The 25,659-nt window shown below is 34.5% G+C and overlaps 5 protein-coding genes across 11 annotated transcripts; 3 read left to right on the top strand and 2 right to left on the bottom strand.

The window, feature by feature from the left end:
* Positions 1–5,004: 5,004 nt before the first annotated feature.
* LOC114175582 (probable xyloglucan endotransglucosylase/hydrolase protein 23) lies at positions 5,005–6,229 on the top strand. Its single transcript, XM_028060337.1, has 3 exons — positions 5,005–5,333; positions 5,417–5,610; positions 5,701–6,229. The coding sequence occupies exons 1-3, from the start codon at positions 5,070–5,072 to the stop codon at positions 6,089–6,091; spliced, it is 849 nt and encodes a 282-aa protein (XP_027916138.1). The 5' UTR covers positions 5,005–5,069; the 3' UTR covers positions 6,092–6,229.
* Positions 6,230–8,121: 1,892 nt separating this feature from the next.
* Positions 8,122–9,428, top strand: LOC114178589 (probable xyloglucan endotransglucosylase/hydrolase protein 23). Its single transcript, XM_028064589.1, has 3 exons — positions 8,122–8,449; positions 8,567–8,760; positions 8,843–9,428. The coding sequence occupies exons 1-3, from the start codon at positions 8,183–8,185 to the stop codon at positions 9,243–9,245; spliced, it is 864 nt and encodes a 287-aa protein (XP_027920390.1). The 5' UTR covers positions 8,122–8,182; the 3' UTR covers positions 9,246–9,428.
* Positions 9,429–12,536: 3,108 nt separating this feature from the next.
* On the bottom strand, positions 12,537–13,991 carry LOC114178588 (xyloglucan endotransglucosylase/hydrolase protein 22-like). Its single transcript, XM_028064588.1, has 3 exons — positions 13,622–13,991; positions 13,325–13,518; positions 12,537–13,174 (listed from the first exon to the last, which is right to left on the bottom strand). Exons 1-3 carry the CDS (start codon positions 13,895–13,897, stop codon positions 12,769–12,771), a joined length of 876 nt encoding a protein of 291 aa, XP_027920389.1. The 5' UTR covers positions 13,898–13,991; the 3' UTR covers positions 12,537–12,768.
* Positions 13,992–14,720: 729 nt separating this feature from the next.
* On the top strand, positions 14,721–16,136 carry LOC114178587 (xyloglucan endotransglucosylase/hydrolase protein 22-like). The gene is made up of 3 exons (XM_028064587.1): positions 14,721–15,191; positions 15,284–15,477; positions 15,575–16,136. The coding sequence occupies exons 1-3, from the start codon at positions 14,781–14,783 to the stop codon at positions 15,972–15,974; spliced, it is 1,005 nt and encodes a 334-aa protein (XP_027920388.1). The 5' UTR covers positions 14,721–14,780; the 3' UTR covers positions 15,975–16,136.
* A 639-nt stretch (positions 16,137–16,775) lies between these two features.
* LOC114177356 (calmodulin-binding protein 60 B) lies at positions 16,776–23,863 on the bottom strand. 7 transcript variants are annotated; one of them, XM_028062664.1, is made up of 10 exons: positions 23,579–23,863; positions 23,418–23,477; positions 23,098–23,234; positions 21,784–21,859; positions 20,533–20,591; positions 19,013–19,506; positions 18,744–18,904; positions 18,464–18,667; positions 17,986–18,220; positions 16,776–17,731 (listed from the first exon to the last, which is right to left on the bottom strand). In XM_028062664.1, exons 3-10 carry the CDS (start codon positions 23,193–23,195, stop codon positions 17,151–17,153), a joined length of 1,908 nt encoding a protein of 635 aa, XP_027918465.1. In that variant the 5' UTR covers positions 23,196–23,234; positions 23,418–23,477; positions 23,579–23,863; the 3' UTR covers positions 16,776–17,150. The 7 variants fall into 7 exon arrangements, with proteins under 7 accessions (XP_027918465.1, XP_027918463.1, XP_027918466.1 ...); XM_028062662.1 differs by having other exon boundaries at positions 17,151–17,731; positions 23,098–23,243; XM_028062665.1 differs by having other exon boundaries at positions 17,151–17,731; positions 23,098–23,243; positions 23,418–23,511; positions 23,629–23,831.
* Positions 23,864–25,659: the final 1,796 nt, after the last annotated feature.

Here is a 25,659-nt window from a genome sequence, read left to right as displayed (position 1 = left end):
CCTCATCCAATTTATACTTGTGGAAGCTTGGGATGTGTTTGAATAATGAAAGTTGGTTGGTGGGATGATGTGGGAACTCAACAGCTGTAGAGCAGTAAGTTTAATGAGCACAATGATCATAGTTTGTAGTGGTCCATTACGTGGTGCTTCTTTTTTTTTTACACATTCGGCGCAGAGGCTATGAGTTTCTAGGTTTGTTCCACCAAACCAAACCTGGGTTCATGTCTTGCGATGGTATTGTTTATTCTAAGGATTTAGTATTATCCAAAGTGCTACAAGTTGAGAATTGTATAATGTAGTTTCTGGTACTTTCCACGTAACCTTTATGGCTTGCCCAGTCAGCGGTGGGAGGGGTTGGTTCATATTTCATTCTCTGACATGCACATAACTTCTAGAAGATGTACCCTTCGGTTTCTATCCATCGAGCAACTTCTCAGATTCTCAACATATTCTTCCCAGAATCTATATGCTACAAAATATATATATTCAGTGGCTTTTTAACTTTAATTCATTTTTATGTTTTAAATGACTCATTTTATTTTTTTTAAAATATATAAAATAATCACTATATCTGCTTCTAAAATATATACATTTACACATTTCTAGGCGTGGTTAAGTTAATGTGATGGAACTCACTCGAAACTTCGCCTTTTCCTATGTACGTTAAGAAAAGTTATGTGAGGTTTAAATTGATAAAACGAAAGGAATTTGATGGTTATTATCAACCTGTTTTTCTTTTTGTCAAACACTACTGAAAAAAAAATGTTTTTCTTTAAAGCGTAAACAACACGGGTTGTGTATACTTTAATGTAATTCGTGTACCGGGAGCACTTTTCTTGATATTGGAGAAGCGGTTTAATCTCATTCTCAAATAAAATTTATGAAAGTGTTATTAAACATTGATTGAATATTAATATTCTTTAAACTTTCATCGAATTATAAATCATTGTAAGAGGGAAAATGGTTACATGGTGTTCAACGTGTTAACATCTTTTTACAACTTAAAATATAGATAAAGGTAATTTACTTAAAATTCATCTAATATTGAAATCAAAATTATTTAGAGCATATCATTATTTTTTGGATTTATCATTCTATCAATTATTAGATTATTTATAAATATTTTTTCTTACACTTAAAATATATATATATATATATATATATATAAGTGTATGAGTGGATTTGAAATCTTGTGTTATTTTATAGTATAGAAATAATTACAAGGCTTATTTACTAAACTAATTTTATATAAAATTGGTGTTGACTTTAATCAATTTTAATACTTACACAATTATATTACAAAATTGTTCAAATCAAACATTGTCTTTTAAGGTTGTGTTTAGAACTTAGGAAGTTATTGATTCTAATTGTTTCATATGTTATTGACTTTACTGTGGACCATGTCATGTTTGTCATGTTTCGAATATTGTTTCTTTGTTTCTAATAATGCTTAAGTTAAGGATTTTGATCTTAAAATTTTTCATAGAGTGAAAAATAGGTCTCAATACTTAGATAAATATTATTGTGATGTTGCTTCAACTTCATGCTCTACTTTTTCCACACCTTATCCAATGCATTTATTTGTTTCTTATGATAATTGTTCTCCTGATCATACTGTCTTTTGTCATAATATTTCTGTCAAAGCTGAACCTTTCTCCTTTAAAGAAGCTACTCAATATGATTGCTGGAAACAGGCTATGGATGCTGAGTTACATGCTCTTCACAAAAATCAGACTTGGACTTTAGTTTCTGCTCCTTCTAGCATCAAGCCAATTGGCTGCCACTAGGTTTACAAACTCAAACATAAACCAAATGGCACAATTGATAAGTTTAATGCACGGTTGGTGACTAAGGATTTTACTCAAACTGAGGGACTTGATTATTTTGAAACCTTCTCCCATGTTGTCAAACTTTTACTACTGTATGCAAACTTTTAGCTTTGGCCACTACTAGTGGTTGGTTTATTCATCAGTTAGATGTTGACAATGCTTACCTCCATGAAGATTTACATGAAGAGATCTATATGAAGCCTCCACCTGGTTTTTCTCTTCCCCAGCCAAATCTTGTTTGGTTTGTAAGCTTAACAAGTCTCTATATGATTTAAAACAAGCTAATCGTAATTGGAGTAAGGAATTAACTTCAGAGCTACTTCATCTTGGCTACACACAAAGTTTTGTTGGCCACTTTCTCTTTGTGAAGAAATATGTTTCTGTTATTACTGTTTTATTGGTTTATGTCGATGATATGGTTCTCACTGGTAATAACATAGTTGGAATTAATGTTGTAAAAGTTCATCTTAATTCTACATTTCATATTAAAGATCTCGACCCTCTCAAATATTTGTTTGGCCTTGAAGTTACTCGTTCTCTTGATGAATTAGTTTTGAACCAAAGGAAATATTGTTTGGACCTCATTTTAGAGGCATTAATGCTTGGATGTAAACCTGCACCAATGTCATGTGATCCTTCTATCAAACTTCATGCCAACTAGGGAGCTTTTCTATCAAATCCTTCTTCCTTTCAGTATCTGATTGGACGATTACTTTACTTGACTAATATCAGGCTTAATATTAGTTTTGTTGTCCAACAACTCATCTAGTTTGTTTTTTTTTCGTGTGAACCACATATGCAGGAGACTTTCGGGACCATTCGATACTTAAAACATGCTCTTGCCTATGACCTTTTGTATAAATCAAATACCTCTCTTAAAATTCAGGCGTTTTTTTATTGTGATTCTGATTGGACAACATGTGTCACTACCCGACGCTCTATGTTTCTGGATATTGCGTTTTCTTAGACACCTCTTTGGTTGTTTGGAAATCTAAGAAACAAACCACTGTTTCACGATGTTCTTCTGAGGTTGAGTATCGCGCATTGGCATCCCTAGCATGTGAACTACAATAGACTCAATACCTCCTTCAGGATTTGCATTTTTTTTTACCCACTTTCTACACTGCCTTTTATGACAACACTTTTGCTATTCACATTGCTAAGAATCTCACTTTTCATGAGAGAACCAAGTATATAGAACTTGATTGTCACATTATTCGACAAAAACTTGTTGATAGTCTTATCCATATTTACTAAGTCATTACATCTTTCTACTTTCCGAATTACTACTTTCAAATTGAGACTTTACAATCTTCATGCCCACCTTGACGGGGTGATAAAGATATTATATATCTTGAACTTTTATTAATAAATCAGTGAGCAAACTCTCTTTGAGTTATTTTCACCAAAACACCTTTTATATGTTTTTTTTTTTATGTATTCTTCCTTCTTATAAGTTAAGCATATTAACAAAGTATGTTTAATAATTATAATTTCCACCAGCGTTAATAGTTTCAAATGCAAAAATCTAACCCTTTATTAGGTTTTTCGGTGTGAGTTGGTAGAATACCCATTTCACTGTCCAACATTTAAATGATCTTCACCAGCCATCTGTATCCAGCTCTTCAATGATGTCAAGTACCCCACATTAATTTGGAAATTAGCATTCAACTCTTTCTCTAGAATATTCTCATGACAGAACTGTTCAAAAAATATCTATTGATAATAAACTAAATTAAATAGTATAAAAAAAACTAAATATTTCATAGAATTATTTGAATTAAACTATATAATATAATATAATATATGAAATTAAAAATATATTATTGTTTGATAGTAACTTATATTAGAATAATTTAAATTTAATTAATTTCAGATGTATTTTTTGGCCTAGTTCTTCACATTAGTTGGGTGTTTTGAGATTGCGGTAGCGCTGTTTGAATTCTCTATAGTTGTCAAAATAAAAAATCATGGTCAGTGTTTTGGGAATGGAGTACTGTCAAAATAGATTTGGTAAAAAAGGAATATTAAAATAGATCAAGTTGAGGTAAGATTATAATTTCAATTGAATCAAGTAGTTTTATTTAATTTATTTCACCCGCAATTTAAATTTGATTTAAGCAGGATTGATTTATAAATTTAAGAACCAATTTATTTTCATAAAATAATAATTCTATTTAAAAAATATTAAAATTGAAGTAATATTGTTTAAATACATACCTCCATTAAAATTTATTTATATCAATTTATTATACCTAAAATATAAGTTAAATTTTAAAATGTATATTTATTTTTATTTTAATTTATTTAAATTTTCTTTTAAAATCTTTTAAAGTTAGTTGAAGTGACCTCACCCTTAGACTAAAAAAATGAATTCAACAAACCCTCTATAAAATTGTTAGGTAGGTTGAACCGGAGACTGGGTTTGTTTAACAGCCCTGTTTCTATTCAACAAAAAAAAATAATAGAATAGAAAACATTTTATTTTTTCTTAAAACAAAATAATCCATAAACCACTAAAAGAGTGGGACCTTTTTTTCATTTATTTTTTCTTTATAATGGAGCGTCAGGTTAAAAATAATGAGGAAAGGTGATATAAATATATGTCATTTTCTATTAGTAAAATTCATCTCTTAATTTTTTTGTGGTTACACGTATCAAAGTTTTCTGTTAAAAAAATTAAAGTAAACAAAATACCAAATTTAGTTTAGTTTCGGCTGCTATTCATTTTTATTTTATTTTTCAGTTTTATGAATTAAGTCACTGCCAACAATAACTTCTCAGATAATACGTTGATTATATAATTGAAATTGGTTTCAGGTGCACAGTCAATTGCAAATTTATTTAGATTATGCAGTTATAATCCACTACTCGTAGCCTTAGAATACAGAATTCATATAAGATTTAGCGTGGGAATGAAAATGTTTGTATTAAGGAAAGAACATACTCTAAAATATTAAACAATAGAAACCATGTACCGTGTATGGCGGTGTCGCCTTATATAGATTTCATGCAGAAACGCGTAAAATGATTAGTGTGGCCATTTGCAACAAACAACTCCTTACTACTTTTTCATTCTTCACCAGCTGTCTACAACTAATTCAAAATTCACAACCTACCTTCTCACTTTCCTCTTATCTACCAATCTTTCTTTTCTTTCTCCTATAAATACCATTCTCTGCACTATCACCCAACATTCTCACAAATAACCAAAAACAATTTCATACAAAACAATTCTGCATGGCATTTTCAACACTTGTACTGTTAACATGCATTGTTGGGTATTTTGTGATTGCCTCTGCATCCAATTTCTATCAAGATTTTGAGATAACCTGGGGAGATGGTCGTGCCAACATACTAAACAATGGCGACCTTCTCACTCTGTCTCTTGACAAAGCCTCTGGCTCGGGCTTTCAGTCCAAAAATGAATACCTTTTTGGCAAAATTGACATGCAACTCAAACTAGTCCCAGGCAACTCTGCAGGCACCGTCACTGCCTATTATGTAAGCCTATAATTTATCATTCATATTGTTTACAAGTTTTAACTTCTCAGAAATGCTAATGGAATTGTGGTGCTTAATTTCAGTTATCTTCGAAAGGAGCAACGTGGGATGAGATTGACTTCGAATTCTTGGGGAATTTGAGCGGTGACCCATACATTCTCCACACCAACGTGTTTAGCCAAGGCAAGGGAAACAGGGAGCAGCAATTTTACCTCTGGTTTGACCCAACTGCAGATTTTCACACCTATTCCATCCTCTGGAACCCACAACGTATTGTGTAAGTTTTGTTCTGTTTTTTCTTTGGTTTCAAACTTGTGATAGAAGCAACATGATGTTGAGTGTATTTGTTAATTTTGTTGGATTTCAGCTTCTCGGTGGATGGAGCTCCAATAAGGGAGTTCAAGAACATGGAGTCAAAGGGTGTTCCATTCCCCAAAAACCAAGCAATGAGGATATACTCAAGCCTCTGGAATGCAGATGATTGGGCCACAAGGGGAGGGCTTGTTAAAACCGATTGGAGCCAAGCTCCATTCACGGCTTCATACAGAAACTTCAATGCCAATGCTTGCACTGTGTCCTCTGGAACTTCTTCTTGCTCAAACTCTGCCTCTTCTCCCAGTGCTTGGCTCTCAGAAGAATTGGATTCCACTAACCAGGAGAAGATGAAGTGGGTACAGAAGAATTACATGATCTACAACTATTGCACTGATGCCAAAAGATTTCCGCAGGGCCTTCCTACAGAATGCAAAACTGCCTAATTTTTGTTATCTATCTTTTCCATGCTCCACTTTCTTTTTTATTTTTTTCTGTGTACTTTCCATCATGATAAATTCTTTGATTCATTGTAAAATCATTGTTATCTTACTAAGTTTTCTTAAATATTTGCATAAAAAAAAGCTTCTCATGTACATAGTCTATTTACAAATGTTAAATCTTTATTAAAGTCATGCTAAAATATAATTAATTAGTATAAAATGTTCGATAGTGAGAAAAACATATACTAAAACACTCACATCAAAAGTAAAACATATACTGAAATTACCTTGGTTTGGACTCTAACTTCTAAACAATAAAATACTATTGAGATATCAGACTCCAACTTCTAAAACAAATATACAGATTATTCAAATTTTAGCATATTAAAAAATATATAATATTTATCTTTTCCAATCAAATTTTTAATATGAATGTCAAAATACGAATATCAAACTTTCATTACATTCACATTTGTATGTCAAAATACGAATGTGAATGTAGTGAAAATATTGAATTATCAATTTATCATCAAATTTCTCAAAATTTTTGCTTAATTTGTGAACTTATTAAAATTTCTGAATTTGTTGAACATTGAAAGTTTTATCATAAATTTTTTTTTTAAAAAGACAGGTGGGCCCGCGGACTCGCACTTATACGGGATGGGCCAAACTTTTCAGCCCATATTGAAAATGCGGGGCAAGCTAGCCCGACTCGCCTTTTGCGGCTAAGTGAAAGCTGGGCCGGCTCGCATTGCACCCATACACATAAATTAAAAGTCTCACATCAAAGGGTATTTAAACCCAATATAACCCACCCTCTCAATATCTTACTGTCATCATTCACAACACAATTTCAATTCAATACAAATGTTCGGTTAGACAAATCAAAATAACAGGATATTTAAGTCAGCATGCAACTCAATATTCATAGTCTATTATTGTTCTTCCCGTACACGCTCCACCACTTAAGATTGTTAGAGCTGCACAACAAATAATATTTTCTTATTCTTCCAAAATCTTTTGTAGTATTGACGCTAACTTAACAAAATTTCTTATACTAAAAAAGAAATAATATTTTAATATCTAAAATTATTTATTATTAAATATGTTTTGATATCTCGACTTCTAGTGAAAATTAAAATTAGTCCCTCTGTAAAACTTTGATCTAATTTAGTCCCTCAACTTTAGATGATTTAGTCTTTAACCTCATTTTGTTAAATTGTTTCAAATGTATTTCATAATAATATTAGAGTTGTTTATGCTGTTTGACACATTTTTGCTTCAACATTATCTAAGAAACTATCGTGAGATACACCATTCTAAAATTGGAAAATTAAATTGGATCAAAATTTAAAAGAAAGGCTAATTCTAATTTTTTTCGAAAGTTAAGCAACAAAAGTATATTTGATCCTAAAATTAATTATTTCATATGTTGATATTAATAAATTAATTATATCTTAAATAATTTCATCTGAACTTGTTATCCCCGACTTTTAACACATAGAAGAATCACTAGAAAATCTAGAATTTAGAACAAAAATTAATTAATTCAGCTAGTTAAAAGTTATAATGACGTTAAAGGTACTTTAAACACTTCCGTCATTTTTAAGAAAAGAGTTTAATGATTATTTATTAAGATATAAATTATGTGATAGAATAACAATCTATAACCTTTATTTTTTCTTCAAATAAAGAAGAAGCAATTGATGGTTCTGCATAAAAAATTAAGAAGGCGAAGTGATTAACATAATCTGAATTTACTTTATAACCCAAGGCAAGGGCTTGGGGGTGGCGGTGCTGTGAACATTCCTTGGAAACCCACCAACTTTGCAAGCTGGTGACTGGTCATAAAACCAAAAGCGCGTCCTAGGATGCAACCAAACCACTACACTTTGTCGCACAAAACGAGTATGACACCCCATTTCTAATACTTTAATGTTCTGTCTCAACTATTGAAGGCCAATAATAATATTTTAATGCTTGCACCTTCCTCTGTTGCTTCCACATCTTTCAAGTTATAAATACCAATCCCACTTCTCTTCTCTGCCACAGACATCCCTTCATTCTTCCCTCATTCTCATACTCAGATCAGCCATGTCGTCTTCAACAATAATCATTCTTTGTGCATTGCTATTGTCCTATTCCACTGCAGCTTCTGCTTCCAACTTCTATCAGGATTTTGACATAACATGGGGAGATGGCCGAGCCAAGATACTGAACAACGGCGACCTTCTCACTCTTTCTCTTGACAAAGCCTCTGGCTCAGGCTTTCAGTCCAAAAACGAATATCTCTTTGGCAAGATTGATATGCAACTCCAGCTTGTACCTGGAAACTCTGCAGGAACTGTTACTGCATATTATGTAAGTACAAACAACCAAATGTTGAAGCTTTGTGCTTATGCATTCCTTCCTCAATGCTAGTCCTCTTAAACTTTGGAACTTTTTTATTCTAACTTGGTTTTGTGTGATGCAATACAGTTATCATCAAAAGGGTCAAACTGGGACGAGATCGACTTTGAATTCTTGGGGAATGTGAGTGGTGAGCCGTACATCCTTCACACCAATGTGTTCAGTCAGGGAAAAGGCAACAGGGAGCAACAGTTCTATCTCTGGTTTGACCCAACAGCTGATTTCCATACCTATTCCATTCTCTGGAATCCTCAGCGCATAATGTAAGCATTTCTCAGACAATGTTATATTTCAGTTTCTCATTATATATGTTACTGAATGTATGGTGGTTTACACATGTTTCAGCTTCTCAGTAGATGGGACTCCTATAAGAGAATTCAAGAACATGGAATCAAAAGGAGTTGCATTCCCTAAGAATCAACCAATGAGGATATACTCTAGCCTCTGGAATGCCGATGACTGGGCAACAAGAGGTGGTCTTGTGAAGACTGATTGGAGCCAAGCTCCTTTCACAGCTTCTTACAGGAATTTCAAGGCAGATGCCTGTGTCCCTTCGGGATCATCATCATCATCATCTTCTTCTTGCACTTCCAACTCTGGCTCCTCCAATGCCTGGTATTCCCAAGAGTTGGATTCATCAAACCAAGATAGACTGAGTTGGGTTCAGAAGAATTACATGATTTACAATTATTGCACTGACACCAACAGATTTCCTCAAGGCCTTCCCCCAGAGTGCCAACAATCATAATCCTGCTGCAAACAAATACCACTGCACAGTTCTTCATTCTTCCTAAGCCTATTGAATTCATTTTCACTTGTATGAACGTTGATTCTTTGATTCTTGACAATTCTGTTACACGAAGAACTTATAGGAAAGAAGCATCAATAATACTTTTCTCCAATCCTTTACACTCTGCAAATTCTGCAGTAACACGTTTGTCCTAGTTAATATTCTTTTGTGAACTCTTTTATGGATCTCTTCTACGTGATAATTGTCAACTGACTTGAAAACGGGCGACAAATTAACCAGAAGCGAGAACAATCAAGAAGTACCACTCAACGGGTTAAAGAACGTCGTAACTAGACAACCCTTCTAATCCAAATCACATCATCCTATAATTTTAGTTTACTATCACGCAAAAGTAGAATATAGAATACTTGCCTCAAATGTTTCTTCAAATATTTAATAACCTTTAAGGTTGTAACTGAGATAACGTGAACATAAGAAACAATATCAAGTCTAGTCATAGACAAATAGACTAATTGTCTCATCAATCTTCTATCCATAGGATTTTAGATCTTCAAAAAGTGTACAAGTAGTCCATGCTAGTTTATAATGTTCCATTGAAAATTTTGGAGACTTGACACTTAAATTAATGTGTCTTCAATGATTTCCAACTCATATTTTCACACATAAAGATAAATCTCCTCGTAAGATAGCACTCCCAATCATATGAAAGCATACACCTAAGTAAGTTTTAAAAATTCTCATAGATGAAATATTATTCCCTCTAATAGTTAAGTCATCCACGTAGTTAGAACATAAAAATGCCCCTCTACAATATAAAAAGTAAGTAATCTAAATAAGACCGCACAACATAGCACTTCAACAATATTTTTAACCTACAAACTAAATTTGGATCACTATTTTCAAAATTTGAAGGAAATTTCATGTACATCTCCTTAATCAAATTACCATGAAGAGACGCGTTATGTACATTTGTTTGATGAACTTTTTATTTTTTAATTGTTTTTATTGTCAAAAAGGTACAACCGATAATCATTTTTTTCATCGGAACAAATATAATAGTCTATTTCCTATTTCAGTTGATGTATGAAAATAAAGTTTTGTTTTCAAAAGTTCTATGTTCACGTATGAATGATGTTTTATAACCATTTAAGTTTAAGAACTTTCTTTCTTTAGTATTTTTAGGATTTATAATATTGTTGGTTCATAGACAAAGATTTGGTCATAGTTGGATAACTAAAATAAAACATATTTTGTACACAATGCAATCAAAATAATTATGCACAAGGATTTTGTCACTCATTTCGTTCCAAAAATATAGTAATCAACAAGTTTATATGCTTAGTAGCATGTTTCAGGTATAAACAATAATTTATAAAAGTAAAATAATAATTATTTCAAGTATCATCTTCAATTTCTTTAAGTTATGTTTTTTTATTTATTCTTCCCTTATAGTTGTTATATTCTTTTAATAATATTGTTTTACTGGAGCACTGGTTCCTGTTGCGACTTCTTCTTTTCACTCTTAAATGATAGCCTTTTCGTCTATACCCTTATCACATATATTTAGTGGAAATATTGAAAAAAAAAATTGATTTAGGAGGAGCATGGCATTGTTGACTATGTTGTGACAAATTTGGTGGAGATAATTTATAAGAACACTAAGGATCAATTGGATTTGTAACACAAAGAAATAGGTTAAAAGCGAATGAGTCAATAATCAAATACCTAGTTCTTAAATTTGTTTAAATACCTATATATTTGAAAAAAAAAGTTTTTTCAGAAAGATAGAGTGACATAATTCATGTAATCAGGATAACATTTTAAGTCAAAATATTTGATCAACCATTAAATATGATGAGATAAAATGTTTAACTAATAGAAATTTAAGTATGGAGTGAGGAGTTTGTCTCATTAAATGGAAATAAGTGAGGTAAATAATAAGTAAAAAAGTTTAAGAACTCATTATCTTAAAGATTTTAAAATTGGAAATGATATTATCCCTCTCATATGTTTATGACTCGAGTCAATTGTTCATAACACTAAGGGTGTGTTTGGATGAAGCAATTCAAGAGGGTGATTCATTTATTTGAAGAATTTGAAATTCTTTGTAATGAAATGCTTTGTTTGGATAGAGAAATTAAAAAGCATTTAAAATGCATGCATTTTTTTGAAGTATTTCAATTAGCTAAATTAGAAGAAATTCAAATACCCTAAAAAAAGGTGGAATTTGAAATTCTTTTCACTCAACCTCACAACCATGACAAGCTAGGCTGGCCATACGATCCAGACGGGTCATACCAACTTGATGACACAAACGGGTCAAGCAGGCCCAACAACCCAGATGGGTCGGGCGAGCCCAATGACCTAGACGGATCGGGTAACCTGATGTCACATACGGGTTGGGCGAGCTTGACAACTCAAACAGGTTGGTCAAGCTTGACAACCCACACCGTCCGGGCGAGCCTGACGACTAAGATGTGTCGAGCTAGCCTAACGACCCAGACAAACCAGGTTGGGTTGAGTCCGATGACACAAACAGACCCGACAACCCAGATGGGTTTAGTCGATTTGATGACCTAGTGGGGCCAAGCCGGGCCAATGACCCAGACGGGCCGAGTTAGGCTAGGTCGTGTCAGGGCCAGGTTGATGAACTTGACAGACATGACCGGCAGGTATAGGCCGTCAAGCTTGTCTGGATCATCGAGTCGACCCAGCCTGTCTAGGTTTTCCGGTCGGCCTGACCCGTCTGCGTCGTCGGGTCAGACCAATTTGGTTGGGTAGTCGGGTGGGTTAGCTCAGTCCATCTGAGTCGTCGAACCCGTTCCCAAATTCAATTGTTTTTTCCAAACAAGAAATTGAAATGTAAGGTATTTTAATTTCTTTATCCAAACAAGTTATTTAGAAAATGAAGGAAATTTAATTGCAAGCAATTCAAATGCAAAGCATTTCAATTCTGAACATTGTTGAAATGCTCCATCCAAACACAAGGTAAATTTATTTAGAATGGAAGAATCATAGTATTTTGTGAAATTGTATAGTGTTACTCAAATTCATGATCTATCCTATTTATGTAGAAGCAATTAAAAGTTGAATACCAACTCTTCGCAAAATTTGTGTACATTCATAACAGTGTGAAAAGAAGTAAAATCATAAATTATATATGTAAAATCATTTCACTTGAGAATACTTTAATTTAAACTCCAAATTTATCATCTAATCAAAACGTGAACTTAACTTATTATGTAACTCCTTTTTACGGTACAAGCAACTCCTTTAAAAACTATAAACTAATGATACAGAAATGAAGAGAGTTCACGCTCACTGTATATATACATATATGAGGGCAAAAGTAATGTAAATGTTACATCCAAATAAGAGAACCGTTATTTTATTGTAGGTATTTTTACATCATAAAAGAGCACAAACGGCGAAGAAACAGAGAGATATTAAGAAGAAGAAAAAATAAAAGAATGGTTTTTTGTAGGACTTGTTGTGGGTATTGGAAGATCGAAGTCCAGTTCTAGGAGTGTGTGCATTCAAGTGGAAGGGCTTGAGGAAATCTCTTCCTATCCGTGCAGTAATTGTAAATCATGTAATTCTTCTGCACCCAGTTCATCCTCTTTTGGGCAGTTGAATCCAGCTCTTGTGATAGCCATGCATTAGTGGCAGGAGCAGCAGAAGAAGGAGAATTTGATTTGCATGAGGACTTTCCTGAATTCCAAACACAAGCATTGGCATTGAAGTTCCTGTAGGAAGCAGTGAAAGGAGCTTTCGACCAATCAGTTTTTATGAGTCCACCCCTTGTGGCCCAATCATCAGCGTTCCAAAGGCTCGAGTATATCCTCATGGGTTGGCTCTTCGGAAAAGGAACCCCAATTGATTCCAAATTCTTGTACTCTCTGATGGGGGTTCCATCCACAGAAAATCTGCAACACACAATTATAGCAAACAGAAATTATTGACTGAACAAATGGTGTGCATCGAATTGTAGTAGCTTGCAATTTTATATGTGAAGAAGATTGTGCTTTTCTTTTTGATCGGCTTGTAGAAGATTGGATTGGGTGCTGAGTGCTTACACAATGCGTTGGGGATTCCAGAGAATCGAATATGTGTGGAAATCTGCAGTTGGGTCAAACCAGAGATAGAATTGTTGCTCTCTGTTACCCTTGCCTTGTGTGTACACATTAGTATGAACTATGTAAGGATCACCACTCAGATTGCCAAGGAACTCGAAGTCAATCTCATCCCATGTTGTCCCCTTTGAAGACAACTGAAAAGAGCAAAAAAAAAAACAATATTATAAGTCTCTGTCATTGTTCGGTAAGAACAAATGATGCAAATGCAGTCTCCACGATTTAAGAAATCGAACTTACATAATAAGCAGTGACAGTGCCAGCAGAGTTTCCAGGAACCAGCTTGAGCTGCATGTCGATCTTTCCAAACAGGTATTCGTTCTTGGACTGGAAGCCAGAGCCAGAGGCTCTGTCAAGGGACAGAGTGAGAAGATTGGCGTTATTGAGAATTTTGGCTCGACCATCACCCCACGTAATTTGAAAATCTTGGTTGAAGTTGGCAGCAGCACAGAGAACAAAGTAAGCACTTACGAGAAGAAGAAGAAGTGGTAGGCAAGGAGAATTGGTACAAGCCATTTGAGAAATGAACAAGGTGAGTTTGCAATGTTTAGTGGGAATTAATGAAATGAAGTGTTGATGTTTGCGGTGTGATGAGACGATGGAAGAGAGAAGAAGGTATATATAGTGAGTGAAAGTAAGATTTGGAGCAAGTGGGAGAGGAAAAGGACATGTGGATAGATAGTTGTATTATGGTAAGAAGAAAGCTGTGAAAAGGTTGTTATGAAAGCAACTTGTGTCGTATTTGATTAATTTAATAATAAGATGAGAAGGTAATATTGGTGGCGGTAGAGGGTAGGACTGAGGCAGGGGATCACGCGGGTTTACGTTGCTTTTTTCGAGAGTTGACAAAGTAAGTGTAAAATGATAAGATGTTACTGATAAGATAGGGTCAAACACTTCACTTAATGCCATAACTCAACACGTTTCTGACCCTTAACCCAACACACGCACATCTTCAAGGAACCATACTCAGCCACTCATTCTTCATTTTTTTATGTACTCTTTTGTTTGTATATATCAGATGGCGGTGGAGGAGTATAGGGTCCTTAAAGTTTAGGACACTGTTGTTATTATAAGTTTAGCTGTAAAAGCGTTTGCCTTGGCTGTCACTTGGCGGTGTCTCTCTTCAGAGGAAACAAAATGAGATACGGTTTGTGCAGCTAACTCTGTCAAATCAAATGCAATGTGTCAGAGTTACCTTAACCTATTCTCTCTCTCTCGATTTCTCAACTACTAAAACTTAACCATGTCCCAAACATAATGGAGAGGGACCAACCGCGTCTCTTCCAACCATATCTAATCTTTGTTTCTGGATAATAGCGAGCACCATCTGTAAACTTTTTTATTCACAAAAGCTAGCCAACTGTGTCCAGCTTTGCTTTACTAATGGCAATTTCGCATGCACTGCCTCACAATTGTCCTCACCTCACCAACCAACACAGTTATAAATACCATCATCAACCATTTTTCATACACATACTTATCCATTCAATCACTACCAATTGCTGAAGAACTTTCACTCACTAGACACTGCCACTGCTTTCTGGAGATGGCTTTAACTTCTTCTTACATGCTTCTATTCCCCCTCCTAGTGATGGTTGCCTTTGCTGGTGACTTCAACAAAGACTTTGATCTCACTTGGGGAGATGGCCGCGCCAAGATACTGAACAATGGAGAGTTGCTCACTCTGACACTGGATCAAGCATCTGGGTCGGGATTCCAATCAAAGAATGAATATCTCTTTGGGAAGATTGACATGCAGCTCAAGCTTGTCCCTGGAAACTCTGCTGGCACTGTCACCGCCTATTATGTAAGTTCTTCATTTTACTTTGTTGTATCATGCAGCAATAATAGAAATAACAACTCAGAGTTAATGATATAAGTTTGCCTTTCTGTTTGCAGTTATCTTCAAAAGGATCAACTTGGGATGAGATAGACTATGAATTTCTGGGGAATCTAAGCGGTGACCCATACATTCTTCACACAAACGTTTTCAGCCAAGGCAAAGGGAACAGGGAACAACAATTCTATCTATGGTTTGATCCAACCGCCGATTTCCATACTTACTCTATCACGTGGAACCCCCAGCGGATTATGTAAGTTTTCATCTTGTTCACTCATTCATTCACCACCACTTTGTTTCCTTTTTTCTCTATCCTATCCTTAACATGATTTCTTATGCTCATTATTCAGATTCTCCGTTGATGGCACTCCCATTAGAGAGTTCAAGAACTCAGAGGCCATTGGGGTACCCTTCCCGAAGAATCAGCCCATGAGGATATATTCCAGTTTGTGGAATGCTGATGACTGGGCAACAAGAGGTGGACTTGTGAAGACGGATTGGACACAAGCTCCATTCACAGCTTCCTACAGAAACTTCAATGCTCAAGCTTGCATTTGGTCTTCTGGAGCATCGTCTTGTGGTTCGAGTGCTTCTGAATCCACCGGTGGTTCATCGTGGCTTTCACAGGAGCTGGACTCTGCAGGTCAACAGAGGTTGAAATGGGTGCAGAGGAACTACATGATATACAACTATTGCACAGATGCGAAGCGTTTCCCACAGGGTTTTCCTCCCGAATGCAACATCTCTTGAGAGAAACACAAAGCGATGCACTACTTTTATCTTATGTTCTTCTAGGATATTTGTGTATTTATGTAGCTATTATACTTAAATTCTTTCATTCGTTCGTTCCCCTGATGGTCAGCACAGTGTTAGCAGCCATTTTTATAATAAAATACGTTCTTTTCTATGATACTTTTTTCTTGCACCTTTTAGAGTTCGTATCATGGTAGCTAAAAATTGTTTTCATTCAATAAAAAGGTTAATACGAATATAAATAATCTTTTGTACTTCTACGTAATTTTAGAAATACATGTTGAATTTAATCGACTTACAAAAGCCATCAAATTGCACTCCCGATAGGTTATATAGTAAGAACAATGATAAATTTAGTTCTGAATAGTTAATATAATTAGAATGTTTGACTGAATTAATCCCAAATATAAATTTTTATTGAAATGAAATATTAATGAAAATTTTGTTTATAAAGTAAGCAAAATTAACTTTAATGAAATTATAAACCATCACCAGAGTGACTAAGTATATATAATTAAATTGGTTTCAACTGTTAAGTTGTTAAATTAAAATATACTTTTTCATGATAGAAATAGTTTCCATTGCCAAATTAATGTACAGGCCTCTATTTATATTGGATCTACGTACTACCCAAAACCTTTTGGCTGGGATAACCAGTTCTGCTACCGGTGCAACGAATCAAAGACTGGATACGGATATGGTTAGATGAAACGATAAACATGCATAACTAAGGTAATACATCCCAGTGGATGTACTGTAAGAATTAAAATAAAAGGAGTACCCAATGCAACAGCACAATAAGATAATAACTTGTGATAATACAATCAGAAATCAAGTTGCTCAAAAATATACAATGATCAGTCTTAGTTATCGTCTCAAATATGAGGTGTTGCGTAAATACATCATCCCTAAAAACCCAAAGCCAATAGAAAGTCAAGAGCATAAACATAAAAGTGAAAAACAAATGACAATCACGGTTTTTCCTAAGCATCAACAAACTGTACAAGATACCGGGACAGACGTGCGGTCAAATCAGATACAGAGGTGCATAAATTAAATATGAACACCATGGACTGCACAACTTGGTTGGCACTGATAAAGACTACTAAATCTGCAGAATATCAGTATGATCTTAAGGCTAACTGTTAAGCCTGCAACCATTGTCCAAACAACCTATTCATCTAACTCCTCTATCTGTGCCCGCTTCTCAGCTGCTATCTTCCTGATAAAGAACCCCCACCTCATTGCTGCCTTGATCTTCAACCATCCCACAACAGCTCTGCCTGGGCGAGAACGGTCCTCATCATAGTTTGGTATATTGGGAGATGGCATAAATGTTGGGAATGAATAGCCATCCTCCGCATTCATGGACCCATGGCCTCCCATGCTGAAGAGCCGAAGCAAGTGCTGCATATCTTCATTCTCTAGCATTTCGTGACTTCTGAGGCGGATTTCTTCTTCTGAAAAGAATTCATCAACCCCCTTGTCCCTGTTGTTTGACCAATCATCAAAAGGGTTTAGAGTAGATGGCTGAATAGAAGAGCTACCAGCATGGAACCCTGACGTCGATGATTGAGGAGGTCCTAGAGCTAACCCAACTGTCCCATGATCGTTTCTAGTGTTTGGGGTGTGGTGAGTATTGGTGATTAATTGGTCATTAGACATGTATAATGAGCTATCGAACTGACTCCGGGAGCTGGAGTTTGAAATCAATGACTGGGTTGGATATCGTGTTACCATGTTATCGTTATAACCTGAAAAGAGATTGAATAAGCATAAGTTTGCATCCCAAGATTATCATTGCACGGTTTCAACCTCAAGATTTTCTTATTAACAGTATTATAGAAAATATCTCATTTCAATAATTATTATCGCTGAAAGTTGAAATCAAAATGATGAGACACAAAAGTAACTTAATATGACAGCCCCAGTTCAAACAAAAAGGAAGAGGGGTTAGGAACAGAAAAAGAAGATATCATTCGAGAGTTAAGGAAACAGCAATGCTTACCCCCAACTGACATCCCAGAATTCATTTGTTGTTCAGAAGGTACAGGCACTGGAAGTCCCGGCAGTTGCAGCTGATGATCTAAACCACTACCATAATCGATTGACTCAACACGAAGTTCATTTTCAGATGCAATAGAACTGTTATTTTGGCTGCCATTAACAAGTGATTTGCCATCATAATCCACAACCTGTTCCCAATTTTCGTATGCTTTCTTCACCAACGAATCTACATAAATCTGGATTTGCAAAAGCATTTTAAAGATAGCATAAGCTTATACTACTCACAACAGAAACTTTGAAGAAAACTGCTAACTCTGAGCCTTAGCAAATCTTTAATGCTAAGTCTGATCATATGCTCAACTTTTGAAGAAGGACAACCAACTATCGTACATAACATAACTAAAAAATCTCATCAAACCTTAAAGTAATAACTTTTTGGCTATTAATATAAATGGAAGAAACACATGACGCAGACTAACCTTCTGGGTATCTGTGAGAGAATCCGCAGAAAAGAATTGTTCTCCTGATATAAGGCCACGCAGCTCATAGATGTTGTTAAAAATAACACCAACATTTCTTGCATCTTCTGGATAATAAACATGGAGCTTCCCACTTAGAACACATGTTTTTGCATGCTCTAAAAGAGCCTCCCACATCTTGTTTGACATACCACTTCCAAGGATCTACATTTGAGCGATATAAGAAAATAAACCGCAAAAAGACCCAACTTAAAGATTAAGACGCAAAACCCAAACTCACATTCCGCAATTTCTGTTGATCTTTAACCACGAGCCGAAGAAAGTCTTCAACTGTGACGATTCCTGCATTATTCAGCTTCTTGTGAAATGATCCATCCTTGCCTATCTTCTCCAATCTCCACACTTCATCATTCAATGCAGGAGGGTAGTGCTTCTTATATACTGAGAAAAAGGACAAAATATTGAATAAAAAAGATGGTGTTACGCAGTAGGAGAAGGGAGAGCACTGGTGCTAGAGAAAAACTAAAAGATGCAGAAGCATAACCCTACATTCTCCTCTATGATCTTTAACATTGAAAGCCACTGTCTTAGCTTCACGAATGCGTACGGACTCACAAAAGCCTGAGGCAACCTTCAGGCCAAGCCGGAATTTGCGGCTCCGTATCCAGCTTGAATTATCAGTAAAGGTCAGTTCCCCTAATGTTCCAACTCCTTCCTTGAGTGTCACTTGCAAGTCTCCAGTTAATAAAGGTCTCTTTCCTTCACGTTCTTTTACCACATGGCTTTCAAAATGATCTTGGGTCCAATCTTCATCATCTTCATTGTTAAAATCACCTTCAAGGACAACAACATCAAGCTTAACAGAGGATTCAGGTCCAGATGTTACAACGCTTCCACTGTTGGCATCAATCAGAACAACATGTATTGGAGCCCCCCGCTCGCCTTCTACTTTTCCTCCTGTGAAGAGGGGAAGAGACAGCCGGGACTTAAATTGCAGCTGCAAGTTTCTACCTTCAGGGCCTTCAATCATTTTAGGTGGAGACCTGGAAATATTAGACTGTTAAAAGAAATACTAATCGAACTGAGGTACAAAATTTAAATATAACAAATGTTGTGGTGCCATTGAAGTTGTTACACGTATATTGGAAAGGATGGACAAAGTACAGCACTAAAAAGGGAAAACAGGCAAAAGGAAATTACTATCATGCAACTTAATGATTAGAAACACCAAATCACACAACAGTAACCATTCTCCAATTTGAAGTAGCTGCCTACTTCAAGGGGCAATATAAGTCATTGGTTATTTATGTTAAGAAACTTGGGCAGTATCTCAATGCACATACTGTTTGCAAATTAATGCCTATATGCAAGAACCTAATTTAGCCTGTTAACTATATTTCTATTTTCTGCCCAAGAATGAAGCTTTACCTCTGAATTTTAAATCACGATAGTTCATTCACGTCAGTACCTTAATTACTCAAAAGGCTTACTACAACTCGGAGCTTGTTTTAGTTATACATACATACATACATACATACATACAGGCACCAGTAAACAAAAATAAACTGGTATGCATCACATAATGGAAGCTATCACTACCATCATAGTAGACTATTGTCACATCTAATCCTGCAGGACCAAGGCATTATAAAAAAGGAATTAATTGAACACAGCCAGACTTAGTTTTAAATAACAAAACTTCCTTATTTTTAAAACATCAGCCAGAAGAGAAAATACTTCTGAAATGAGTTTAATCATATACACAGCCATGTTCTTTCTTATGGCACACCAACACCAGTATTATGGAATGCAGTCATCTGTCACAAGATAACTTCCAGAGAGCATAAATTTTTCACCCAAAAACCAAGAAAATGGTTACATAGAAAGCACCCAATTTATATTGAGAAATCCAAATCTGCTAGAAAAGAAGGCCTCAAAACTAAAAAGTGAACAATGAGATGATAATTATTATTTCCCCTTTATCTGATTATAGTTATAATTCAAGGGATATAATGAAAACTACAACACGTTCAAATTAATTTCCAAAATTTATAAAGTATTTCTTATACCTTCCACCAATTCTTGCAGGACCTAACTTTGCCAAAGCACGCTCCACCTCTTCACTCACCTGTTCACATCAGCATTACTGAATCAAGAACCAAATGCAGAAACTTATAGGTATAAGAAAATAAATCTTAACAGCATAATTTCTTCTATGAATACAAAGTTGTCAAATTCTTCAATCAACTAATATGGCATACCAAACAAAAAAGAAGAATAAAGATGGAACACTGAAATCAAAATGTTTGTGGTATACTATACATTGTCATTCTATAAACAACATAGTTATTGATCTTTAAAGGAAGGAGCATAAATCAAAACGGAGGTGACCTTTTGAGGAATGGCAAAAAAAGAGGGATTTCAAAGTGTTATGTTTCTGAAGAAAACAAAATACAACAGAAAATAGGGGAGAAATCACGATTATACCCTAAATCCCAGCGTTGTTTGAACAGTAAAAATGAATTATTGAAGCCTATATTACAGTAGCACTGCTAGCACCCAAAAAGGCAATAGTTTTGCCACAATGACTTGTTGAGATATTTTAGGAAGTTTTAGAATTTATTCAGTCAAGATATTTTAGAAAGTTTCAGATTTTATTCCCATTGGTTTTAATTTTGTATATTGGCTGCATCTTGGTTTTATTACTCGCACATTCCCATGACCTCAGGGATTTGTTTCCTAGAATAGGCTGTGCTAGTTTCCTAAATTATGCAATCAATGTATGTATATATGTGTGTGTGTGTGTGTGTATATGTGTGTGTGTATATATATATATATATATATATATATATATATCAGATGTATGTAATGAGACTGAATAAGACAAATTATTCTCTTCTAATGTTGAGATAGTCTGCTGTTGAAAACTACTACTCCATTAGTTAAATGCCATAGCAGCTCAGGCCACTCCGATCTGCTACTACACCACTGTAGTAAGCTACTATGACGAGCAATAGGTCTTCTTAGGCAAGCAAGAATAGCATACATTTTAATTCTTTCATTAAAGAATAAGATTACTAATGGGTAAAAGAATGTCCACAGCCAAGTAAAAATACTCCACTCTAAAAAAGCATATCAAATGACACGAATTTAAAAAATAGCTGCAATGTGTACAAAATGGCTTCTAGTTGGAGTAAAAGGAAAAATAACTTCGTAGAATGTATAGCTCCTATGCCCCCAACCAAAAAATAAACATGTCAAAAAGAAAAGTATATAACAAAAAATAGGGAGAGAAAGTAGTATGAAGCCAACTGTCTTACAACTCTCCGTAGAATAGGCTCTAAAGATGAGCAAAGCTTCTGCAAACTGTCCACCTTAAGTGCTTCAACAATTACACTGCATAGTATATGACAACAAATTATAGGAAACTAACAAAAATTATACAAATTAGAAAAGTGCACACACACACACACACACACACACACACACACACACACACACACACACACACACACACACACACACACACACACACATATATATATATATATATATATTTTTTTTTTTTTTTCATTTGTTATTGAGAAGTTACTGAATACTCGTTTGATCATCTCATCTATATGCCCAAAAAGCTTTGAGTGTGCATTTGAGCAAACAAAAAAACGAACAATTGAAATGGAAGATAAGCAAAAAGTGAGGGGCAATTTTGAAATTTCTATAGAGAATGAGTGTAGGTTGTGCAGAGAGAGATACTTCCCACTTATGCCCTTCATAATATCAAGCCAAGAATCTCCACGGCCAAGGAAGCAAGTTTCAACAGTTTTTGAAGAATTGAATATACATTTATAGAGCATAAGCAAATGTATACAATCTCTGAAGTCACAATATTGACTATTTTCCAGGTCAAAACCTTTTACAAGAGAATATTGGATAAAGAAGAAAGAATTTTAGTGAAGAAAAATTCTGAGATACACAAAAAAATATTAAGGATTCCTTCTAAAAGAAAAAGGGTAGAAAAAACAGAAAGCATAAAAAAACAAATTAACTAACTGTTTAAACCTTAGTTGCTTGGCCATTCAAATAACTGTTTTGACCACTAGGACGATTTGGAAATTTCAGAAAGAATCTTTTAAATATATAACACAATCATACTCAAAATGGAATCAAAACCATCAAGAAGAAAATTTACGCATGAGCCACTATAATGAAAAGATGAAACCGGGCTGTCTCAAACACTGGTAACAAGTAATATTCCATCCCAAAACGACAACTGATGACAAAAAGTTCAAGTACAACAGCACTTTAAGAAGATATCCACAATCATCAAACTCGAGTAGCAAAATTAAGTTAGGGGTAGAAAATTAGGAATGCTGTGATATAATTAGCCAACATGAAAAATATTTTCCGAAGTAAGCATATTGTACGATTAGAGTGACATCGAGATTCCTTTCACTTGCTTCCAACTGGGAATCAGTACTAAAACACCTTACATGTTTAATTAGTACTAGCACTCACCCCGCCCCCCAAAAATATGACCAAGTCAGAATTAAAATACCCCATCCCCAAACTTATAAGGTGGTTTACATAAGAATTCAAGGAAGCACACGAATGAAATCAATGAGCAATTAATTTACCTTGCGAGAGCAGGCCTTTTTCGTTCAGGCTGATCATCTTCTCCACCCTCCAGGCTCCTTTTGCCCATACTAATTGCGTCGGTAGATGGTTTCTGCATTTGCACTCTCTCCTCCAACAATAGCCTAAATCACCCGGTCTACAAACACTCCAAAACCACAAAAAGTCGTCGGTATCACCTAAACTAAAAAATTTACAAGCAACAAAACCCTAGATGCTACAGCACCCAAAAAGAAGAAACTCGCAACAGATCTCGAACACAAGAACAAAACAAATTGAACTCGAATTCCATGAAACACCAACAAATTGCACACGTGCGTACCTCAAATATCAACCTCTAACAGCGAATTTTCGAAAAACAGATGAAAACGAAGAGAACGCACTGGAGAGAGAGAAAACGTAATTGATTCTTGGAGCTGAAAAATTGAATAAGAGATATATAACAGAGTGAAAAATAAAAGAAGAAAACGAAGGCTTCAGTACCTGAGAGAGAAAAGAGTGTTTGGGTGAGAGAGAAAGAGAGAATGAATTACACGAAACGAGCTTTGGTTTGGCCTTAGTTGCAAGTCCAACAGTGTCAGTTCATTTACGGTCTACTCTGGCGACTTTGAGAAAGAGAGAGGATTAATCGCCTACTTTGCGGAACAATGTTCCTTACCATTTGACGGTTATGATGATCCTGATGTTTTATTTAATAACGATGTCCTTTTTTTGGGTGGTTTTGATGAATTTTAGTAGAATTGTTAAGTTTGAGACAGTACCATGTTTGTGTGTTTTGATTGCTCGTAGTTATTTATGTAAGACGACCCTTGTCGTTTAAGGGAAAACCAAAGGTTCAATCGTGGCCGTGTGTTTAGTGATGCGATTAGAAGAGGAGAGGAAAAGGGCAATTGCTGCGTCACTGTAGACAGCGTGTACTCTCCTATCACGTCATTGGCTGACCAACACCTAACATCATCACTCCTTTTGTTGTGGTTAACAGCATGCCACAACAACACAACATCTAAAGTGTATTAAGGAGTTCCATTTGTTTTGTTTTGGAAGAGAAGTTGTTTATAAAAAGTTTATACATTTTACGAAAAAGAAATTAGACTTAGAAAAGTCAGCTAGAATATATATATATATATATATATATATATATATATATATATATATATATATATATATATATATAATATTTTTAAAGTAAAAATATATATTTATCAATTAAAAAAATATTGGAAGTGGAAATAAATTTGACTAAAAGTCTAGTTCCATTATTTAAACTATAATGTTACTAGTTAGTGTGTTCAAGATACTGGTTAAAAAAATTATTAGAAGCATTTATTTGGTATTTTAATAAAAGCTTTTTAATTCCTGTAAGAGCGTGATTAAAACTTGTTATGGAAACTGAAACAATAAACATGCGGCTGGCGGGGAGCACGTGGGGATATTGATTTTTTGCACTGTAAGGATAACAATAATATAATAATTCATCACTGTGTTGATAGTGTTACCACTGCTAAGGATAAATTGAGGGAGAGTTTGATTTTGCAATTAATAATCCTTATTAATAAATTTGAAATCCTAAATTGAGGGGTGAGGAACAAGATTAGTCAACATATTTAGGTTTATTGCAATTAAAAAGGAAATGATGATTCCCAAAAGGGGGTGTAAGAAAAGTTAGCTGGCCAGTTTGAAAGCTGTTGACTGGAAGTCAATGCCAGTTTACCAACTCCTACAAGATTGTGAAACGCATTTCAATAAATAAACAATTAATTCTCATATTGTTCCTATTTTCGATTTACTACTGGATGCTTATTTGCTTTTCTAAAAAGATAATTTTATTAAATAATCAGATGTTACTTGAATAATTTTTCATGAATACTTGTAGAAAAATATAAAAACAAAAAAAAAATAAAGTTTCTCTTGTAATCTAAAATCAATTTTTAAAAAAATTGTAAAATAAAATCATCTATCCGCCGTAAAAATGAGGATCAATTGAGAGGTAAACTACACATCACACATGATGTTTAGAATATAATATTCAAAAATAATTTTTCATCAATTTATAGATGGTCTAATATTCAAATCAGTTTTGGAAAATAGTCCTGATTACGAAATTTGAAAACTAGCATTATTCTTTTGCTGGTAATAATTATCTAATGATAAAACACCACGACGCGAAAATCTATTTGCGAATGGAAACTATCTTATCATTCGACGCGTCATTGTTATTCTTGCAAACAAAAAGATACCCACTTATATTTCTATAGTCCAAAATAATATCTGAGTATTTATTTATTTTGAAAAAAAAAATCTGAAATTGAGAAACCTTTTTCATTCAGATCTCCTCATGAAAATTAGTCACACCTATAACAAAGTTTAAAAAAGGTTTAAAAAAATATATTGAATATAATATTAAATATTCCACATCTAATTAAAAAAGCAATTTATAATGTTGTTACATTCAGAAAATAAATAACTTTAGCAATGTTTAACTTATACTGGTTCTTTGTTCAGTTAATATAATTTAATTATAACTAAAGAAATATTGTTTTTATTCAAGAATACTGAGAAAATGA

The sequence above is a fragment of the Vigna unguiculata genome, chromosome 3, assembly GCF_004118075.2.
Source record: "Vigna unguiculata cultivar IT97K-499-35 chromosome 3, ASM411807v1, whole genome shotgun sequence".
Lineage (NCBI taxonomy): Eukaryota > Viridiplantae > Streptophyta > Magnoliopsida > Fabales > Fabaceae > Vigna > Vigna unguiculata.
Note: the sequence above shows the minus strand (reverse complement) of the source record. Positions and strands in the feature narration are given on the sequence as shown.

Coding starts and splice junctions, on each gene's coding strand:
- LOC114175582 (XM_028060337.1), top strand. CDS start 5,070: ATGGCATTTTCAACACTTGTACTGTTAACATGCATTGTTGGGTATTTT. Junction 5,334..5,416: donor GCACCGTCACTGCCTATTAT/GTAAGCCTATAA, acceptor GCTTAATTTCAG/TTATCTTCGAAAGGAGCAAC. Junction 5,611..5,700: donor TGGAACCCACAACGTATTGT/GTAAGTTTTGTT, acceptor GTTGGATTTCAG/CTTCTCGGTGGATGGAGCTC.
- LOC114178589 (XM_028064589.1), top strand. CDS start 8,183: ATGTCGTCTTCAACAATAATCATTCTTTGTGCATTGCTATTGTCCTAT. Junction 8,450..8,566: donor GAACTGTTACTGCATATTAT/GTAAGTACAAAC, acceptor GATGCAATACAG/TTATCATCAAAAGGGTCAAA. Junction 8,761..8,842: donor TGGAATCCTCAGCGCATAAT/GTAAGCATTTCT, acceptor CACATGTTTCAG/CTTCTCAGTAGATGGGACTC.
- LOC114178588 (XM_028064588.1), bottom strand. CDS start 13,897: ATGGCTTGTACCAATTCTCCTTGCCTACCACTTCTTCTTCTTCTCGTA. Junction 13,519..13,621: donor GCACTGTCACTGCTTATTAT/GTAAGTTCGATT, acceptor TGCTCTTTTCAG/TTGTCTTCAAAGGGGACAAC. Junction 13,175..13,324: donor TGGAATCCCCAACGCATTGT/GTAAGCACTCAG, acceptor TGTGTGTTGCAG/ATTTTCTGTGGATGGAACCC.
- LOC114178587 (XM_028064587.1), top strand. CDS start 14,781: ATGCACTGCCTCACAATTGTCCTCACCTCACCAACCAACACAGTTATA. Junction 15,192..15,283: donor GCACTGTCACCGCCTATTAT/GTAAGTTCTTCA, acceptor TTCTGTTTGCAG/TTATCTTCAAAAGGATCAAC. Junction 15,478..15,574: donor TGGAACCCCCAGCGGATTAT/GTAAGTTTTCAT, acceptor CTCATTATTCAG/ATTCTCCGTTGATGGCACTC.
- LOC114177356 (XM_028062664.1), bottom strand. CDS start 23,195: ATGCAGAAACCATCTACCGACGCAATTAGTATGGGCAAAAGGAGCCTG. Junction 18,905..19,012: donor TAAAGATCATAGAGGAGAAT/GTAGGGTTATGC, acceptor CCTTTTTCTCAG/TATATAAGAAGCACTACCCT. Junction 18,668..18,743: donor ATCAACAGAAATTGCGGAAT/GTGAGTTTGGGT, acceptor GCTCAAATGTAG/ATCCTTGGAAGTGGTATGTC.